Source organism: Nannospalax galili, unplaced genomic scaffold (genome assembly GCF_000622305.1).
Source record: "Nannospalax galili isolate Female #2095 unplaced genomic scaffold, S.galili_v1.0 scaffold639, whole genome shotgun sequence".
Taxonomy (NCBI): Eukaryota; Metazoa; Chordata; class Mammalia; order Rodentia; family Spalacidae; genus Nannospalax; species Nannospalax galili.
The window spans coordinates 580791-587872 of record NW_008344644.1 but is presented as its reverse complement, the minus strand read 5'-3'; the positions used below and the strand labels follow the sequence as shown (position 1 = coordinate 587872).

The following is a 7082-nucleotide window of genomic DNA, read 5'->3' as shown; positions in this document are numbered from 1 at the left end:
TGAGTTTTGTGAGTTGGAGGCCAGCCTGGTCTACATATTGAGTTACAGCCCAGTTCAGGCTACAGGGAAACTCTGTCTCAAAACAAAATGGAAAACAAAAATTTGTTTTTGAGAGTTTCATATGGCGTAGGCTGGTCTCAAATGAGCTATGTGACTGAGAATGGCCTTGAACTCCTGACCTTCCTGTCTTCACCTTGTGAGAGGAATGTAGACAGGAGCCATTACACCCACTTGGTATTTTCAAATGATAAAATTTCTACTAGGAGTAGCAGAAAACTAATCCTGAAAGACTGTTCAGTGATCCCATCACAATTAGGAGTGCCCTAGGTCCAGGCAAGAAAGTCAAAGATTGGGGCTAATGAATGTGACCCACAGCTTCACTGAAAAGACTGACGAATTGATTCTGCATAGTTCTGATCTAAAAGCCCAGTGGGCATAGTTATACTCTAAAGCATATAAAGTGAAGTTGTTGAGGTGAAAGTCAGTTCAGACAGCCAAAGCCCAAAACCGAATGCAAATCTAGCAGGTGAATCATGTGTCAATATACTAGTGGTTTGGAAGGAAACACACATAGGAACGCGGATCCGTGGGCAAAAATTACTAGATAGGTTGATCAGGCTTCAGTGGATGGACTCACTGAAGAGCATTTGGGGACACCAATTTGACATGGTAGGCCTTAACATATATAACAGAATGCCCATGAACTCCAACCCTCAAGATGCAGATGGGGAGGGGGTCTAAACACGATCAAGATGTATTGTATAAAATGCACAAAAGTTCATTAACATTTTCTAAAAAGTGGATGGCATACAGCAAGACACTGGATGTTGACTTGTGGCAGCCAGACGTGCACACAGGTCAAGAGTGAAAAAAAAATTACAGTACTTAGTGGCACACGATTCCTTTTAAGACCGATAACTGGCAGGAAAAAAACAAAATCTCAGAGTGGCCAAGGACAATCAGTGCTGGTACTTCCTACTCCTGACCCTGATCATCTTTGAAAGCATTCCTCTCCAACGATGCTTAAGGAGCCCAGAGAAACCTTCTAGGCAGTGGCTTCAGTGCTGCTACAGCCGGACATGCAGAGGCAGGCAGAGTGCGTCCATAAGCAGCGCAGAGAACAGGTCTTAAGGGACTACTTCCGGACTTAAAAAGTTTATATTTATTTTATGTGTATGAGTGTATGGCATGCACGTGCGTAAGTGCACCTGGGTCGTGCAATGCCCACAGAGGTCAGAAGAGGGCATCGGATACCCTGGAACTGGAGTTATGGCTGGCTGGCAAATGCTATGTGGGTGCTGGGAATCGAACTCGGGTCCTCTACAAGAGCTGCCTCCATTTCGGGTCTTGTTCCATAGGCCTGGCTGACCTCGGACCGCAGGGACGGCGGGAGGCCCCCGGGCAGCCAGAGCAGCCGGAGGTCTCACTAGGAGGCGGAGCACGAGCTCTCGCGGGATCTGCAGTCGCCAGCCACCAAGCCTCGCGTTATTTAGGCTTGGGGGGGCGGAGCGATTGCCAAGGGGGCGGAGCCAAACGGGGGCGTCCCGGGCCTTGTAGATTTCGCGTCCTCAGCAGGCGGCTTTCTCCGGGGCCGGGCCGCGCATGCGCAGTTCCCGGGTCGTGCTGGAGGCCGGGTCTGGCGGGAGGCCGGGGTCGCGGGTCGGGCCCCGCCCTCCGGCGGCGGCGGCGGATGTTGGATCGCGGAACTCAGAAGCGCGACGGCGGGTCTGGCGGACTGCCGGGCTGTAGGTACCGTTGCCCCGCCGGGCCGGGCCGGGGTCGCGGTGGAGGGGCCGGGTGCGCGTGGGCGGGCGCGGTGCGGGCGGGCGCCGTGCAGGGCCGGGCGCTCCAACCGCCGACCTGCTGTTGTTTTGGTTCTGAGCTGCACTCCAGCCTACGTAGCTCGTGACGCCTTGGGGGCTGGGCAGACCCGGGTTCGCTGTCTACTTTTGGTTGTTGTTGGGGTGTCTGCCGTCTTCTGTGAGTGCGGTGCCTGTGGTTTCGCGTGCCCGGCATTCCCAGCAGGGAGGGGAGACGCACAGTCTTTTTTGCAGATCGGAGGACGACACCCCCAAACTTACTTAATGCTTCGTGTGTCTTTAAAGTGAGAGATCACAGCTATGTTTTAGCAAACCAGAAGAATTTGGGTATGGAAGAGGAAGAGGAATACGCTTTAGCCGTGAGTTTCCTCGTTAGAAAAGTATTGCGTGCTCTGTAAGAAAACAGGTGCCAAGCTGTGCGGACGGGACGCCCGCCCTCCCTCTGGCTCCCGACCCCAACCCCCGATATTTCCTAATTGCTATCCAGGGTGACCAGATTTCAAGTGCATGCAGTTAACCATTCAAGATTTTGTCGGTTCATATGAAGAGTATATTTAGAAACATGTGTAGAATCCAATTTTGTTGGCCAACATACGGACCCTTTCCTTTTATTACATACTTTATTTTTAAATGCTACATAGTTATGTATTTACTGCTGAACATAGCCTTCAAGCTTTCAGTAGGAAGTCACTTAACCAATTTGTGTGTGTGTGTGTGTGTGTGTGTGTGTGTGTGTGTTTGTATTTTGAGACCAGGTCTCCTATAGGTCAGGCCTAAAAGCACCCCCTGTGTAGGGGAGGGTGACCTTGAACTCCAGGCTCCTGCCTCTACCTCCCAAGTGCTGGGATTACAGGCAGGCGCTGCCATGCCTGGTCTACAAGCCAGTATTTTGCAACTTAATATGTTGAAACTTTTCAGACTGTATAAGGCCAGATATGATACTTTCATCTGAAACAAGTTGAATAATATGTTTACACAAGCCCAATGATAGCTTAAAGGAGAAGGAATGGCTGCCTGAAGGTTATAAAAAGTTTACTTTTTAAAATTGCATTTCTCAAAGTAGATTTAAATACCATATAGTCAGATGGTAACATTTAATTCTTTAAAGTTGTCTAGGCCACTTAGGAAGAAGAGGTAAGGTGTACTGGAAGTTTGTAGTTTAATCTCAAAAACAAAAACCAGGGATTAACAGTTTTGATAAGTGAACCTTAGGGAGTTGGGCTGGAAATAGAGGGTTGGTACTGCGCTGTTTGCTACTAAGTAAGAGCTAGCAGATACCTGTTTTGTATTTTTGTGTGTAGAACAGGTGGAGGCTTTGCTCATTTAAATCTCTAACTTGTATTTACTAAAAATGCGTTATGGTGCTAATCTTGGTGATAACTTTCAGGGAAAACAGAAAGGAGTAAATTAATCACAAGCAGCAATATGTTTCTAAACATGCCTAGCCTTAAATCTTAACACCACATTTAAATCTTAGACATTTAAATCTTAGACTGCATTCATTTGGGAACTTAAGTCAATAGAAGGCAATAGAATGCTCCAACTGGTTTTTCATAACAGCGTACTTAAGTTAATAATCTCTGAGAGACTGTTCCTGAAGGTGCACTATTTTTCTAGGTGTGCTTAATTCTAGAACTGCATTTTTTTGTTCTATCTTGTTGTCTCCCATTAGTGAAAATGGCCTTATTGAAATAGTCTGAAGAAATAAATGTCAGAAGCCACATCAGTGTCTTTTTAGATGAGGTTTCTGGTGGCTAATGATTAAAAAATAATTTTAAAAGATAATTTTTAATTATGTATAGTGTGTGTGACGAGATGGGGAGAATATGAACACCTGAGTACAGGTGCCCTTGGAGGCCGGAACAGGGAATCCCCTGTGGAGCTGGAGTGAGTGCCATGCAGTTGTGAGCCACTCCTGACTTGATGCTGGGAACTGAACTTGGGTCTTCTGCAAGAGCAGTACTCAATATTAACTACTGAGCCATTTCCCGAGCCCCGTATAAGATATTTGACCCTTACCCAAGAGACGGGGTTTGTTTTGTCTTGCTCCTGTCGTGTTTGATGCTGTGGTATGTGGATATCCTCTCTAGCTGCAGGTACTCATTCACTTCAAATTGGTTGGATAATCTCATTTCAGTATTAAACATGTTTATGAACTTAGCTAGATCTTTTGTAAATTGAAAAGAATACAAAGTGAACTAAGATTAAAATTTGCTATTTCAGTAGTGTTAAAGAATGTATCCGTTGCTAGTGCAGTGCCTTTAATCTCAGCACTCCTGAGGCAGAGACAGGTGCATCTCTGTGAGATCAAGGCCAGCCTGGTCTACATAGCAAGTTTTAGGCTAGCTGTAGCTATTGAGAGATCCTGTCTCAAAAACAAAACAAAACAAAAAAACCCTAATACTTCCCACTGCCTCCCCATTTTGGCAGTAGGGCATATGTCATATGGTATATATTAATTTTTAAATTTTCTAGCAGGTGTGACAACTGTAGTTTAAGGAATTATGGCCAGTAGTGAAATTTAGAGTATGGTCAGGTACACGTTTTTTGAAAAGAAAACGTATATAAAAGATTCAGTAAATGGGGACTGGAGAGATGGCTCAGTGGTTAAGATCACTGGCTGCATTTGCAGAGGACCTGGATTTGATTCCCAGCACCCACAAGGTGGGTAACAACCATCTGTAACTCCAGTTTCAGGGGAATCTGATACCCTCTTCTGACCTCCGAGGGCATTGCACGACACAGGTGCACTTAAATGCAGGCAGTACACTCATACACCTAAAATAAAAATAATATATTTTTAAAAAGTTTTAGTAAACATATAGTAGATTTGAGCTTTTCTTAGTGGTTAATGGTGATAACGAGTTAGAAGTAAGTATCTGCTATTAACTCCATATGAAGATATGCTTTATATATTTATGAGACACAAAAAATGTTTCCCCTGTAGCCCAGAATGATCTCTTTAGTTGAGTATGTTAAGATCTGTTGGGTTTTAGAGGCAGAGAGGGTCTGAGAAACCTGGAATGTATGTATTTTTAAAAATGAATAAGGGCTGGAAGTGTAGCTTGTCGCAAAGAGCTTGCCTAGTGTGCACAAACAAAGCCTCTGTACGATTGCCAGTACAAAACGCAAAACAAAAATTAAGAGCAGTTTTAGGATTGATGGGAAAGTTTCTTTTCCAGTTTAGCCTGAAAATCCTTTTTCGGGACATATATTCATGTGAGTAGCCAGAAATAAACCAACTATTTTGGTCTAGTGCATGATTTAAAAAATCAAAACAGGCCGGGCGTGGTGGCGCACACCTTTAATCCCAGCACTTGGGAGGCAGAGGCAGGTGGGTCTCTGTGAGTTCAAGGCCAGCCTGGTCTACATAGTGAGTTCCAGGCCAGCTGAGGCTCCAGGGATACCCTATCTCAAAAAGACCAAAACAAAACAAAACACAACACAAGGGGTGATCTCTCCTGTTTAAAATCTCCCCTTTTTTTGGGGTGGGGGCTTGCTTTGTTTTGGTTCAGGTAGAGAACACAAAATTTACATACCTAAGATGTGAGAGTACTAGGGGCACTGAAAACTAATTTGCATAAGTCAGCTGTTGTAGACTTGGCTAAAGGCTTATTTTCCCAGAGTTGGGATTGTTGGGAGAGGGGTTGGGGTGGGAGTGGCTGTCAAAGTGAACAGAAGGGCTCTTTAAAGATTCCTTAGAGCCAAATGTGTGGGAGCAGCCTTTTGAGTTACTGAAATAAAACCTAATTAAAATTACCCTGTATTAATTGTGTCCTGCTGGGTATTGAATTGGAATAATTAATGACGCTGGAGTTTACACTTATCCTACACCTTGTGTTGTAATCTCATGACCATAATTCATCTGTAATTTACATACTCTGCTGTTACTCTGAGCATTTGAAGAGCTGTAGGCTGTGAAGTGCCCCAGGCCATCTCTGCCCCATTACCAGCCAGCACCTGCAGATGGTCCCTGTGGCCTCCTCTCTCAGCCTTTGTTCCTGTCCTGCCTTGGTTTTAGGTGTTGTTTCAGTTTTGATTCTTACCTCGCATTTTGGAGCTGTTTCTCCTTTTGGTGATCCAAGGTAGACCCCTGGTTCCAGCTGCCTGTTCCCTGCGTCCCAGTTCTACATCACTTGGTGATCCTAGGTAGACCCCTGGTTCTAGCTGCATCTCCCCTGCATCCCAATTCTACATCACCAGTCCCATTTTCTTTAACTTTCAGAATTGTTTCTTTTGTTGTTTTTGATAAACTCAAAATTTGAATTACTTTGTAGATTTAGCTCCTCTTTCTTATTTCCTTCTTTCTATTAATGATATTTTGTTAGTCATGTAGGCCCCACATGGCAAGGTCACCCCTGGTCTTTGATTCTCTGCTAGTGTCAGCAGTAGTTTCTTTCCCTCCTGCCTTTTTCCTGTGCATGTGCACAGTGAGATCGTTCCCCTCTGGGCTTTGCTCTTCATCCTGCTTACTGATATTAATTGTCCTAAAAATCCTTAATCATGCTCTTTGCCTAGTGACACCCAAAACACCCTCTTTGATTGGTTTTCTTATTGTGTGCTTTATTCACATTCGGTCCTTGTAATTACATTAGCAGGTACTGTTACCCCCAGTTCACCGGCAAAGACGTGGAGCCTCTGAGTCTCAGGAATTGCTGGTGTGTGGAAGAGCTGGAATTGGGGTTCCGAGTGTCTTTTTGTACATCTGTTCTTGACCACTGTGCCTCTCTGTAGTGTCTCATCATTGACTGGAATAAGTTCCAGTCTCTTGGTGGCATTAAGTGGTCCTAGTACCTTTTTAAAAACTTTTGTGTGGTAACAGACTTGAGCATCAGCTGCAGAAGAGTTTCACTTAAGTTCTGCAGTACTTTGGTCTCGTGAATTACCATTCAAATTCTTTGGCTTCTCTCGTCTTTGTCTTTAAACTCATACATGACATTTCTTAAAGAGCACCTTGGTTAGTGTATTCAGTAAATTTTGCTCTTGATCCACATAGCTGCTTAACCTTAGGATGACACTTTTTGCTCTGAGTAAAACAGTTATAATGTAACTGGATTATAAAATGGAAGCAGAAACCTGTCTACTGTTGGAGATGGTCAGAGGTGGGCAAAAAACTTCCTCTTCACTGGCTTTTAAGAAGTATTTCATTTTAGCTGTTAAATTTTTGTTTCTGTTTGTCCCTGTATCTCTCTCTCTCTCTCTCTCTCTCTCTCTCTCTCTCTCACACACACACACACACACACACACACACACGCGCACGCT

The 7082-nt window shown here is 44.6% G+C and overlaps 1 protein-coding gene across 5 annotated transcripts in view; it reads left to right on the top strand.

Annotated features, from left to right (window-relative positions):
- The first annotated feature begins 1616 nt into the window (after window positions 1-1616).
- The window catches only part of Pcmtd1 (protein-L-isoaspartate (D-aspartate) O-methyltransferase domain containing 1), a 93096-nt gene continuing 87630 nt past the window's right edge, over window positions 1617-7082 (top strand). The window contains exon 1 of one of the 5 annotated variants that reach the window (XM_008840898.3): window positions 1617-1745. In XM_008840898.3, the coding sequence (XP_008839120.2) occupies window positions 1691-1745 (55 nt within the window). In that variant the 5' untranslated portion in view covers window positions 1617-1690. Of the gene's footprint in view, window positions 1750-7082 lie in introns of all 5 variants that reach the window. The other 4 variants (XM_008840899.3, XM_029567271.1, XM_017800077.2 and 1 more) reach the window with 4 other exon arrangements.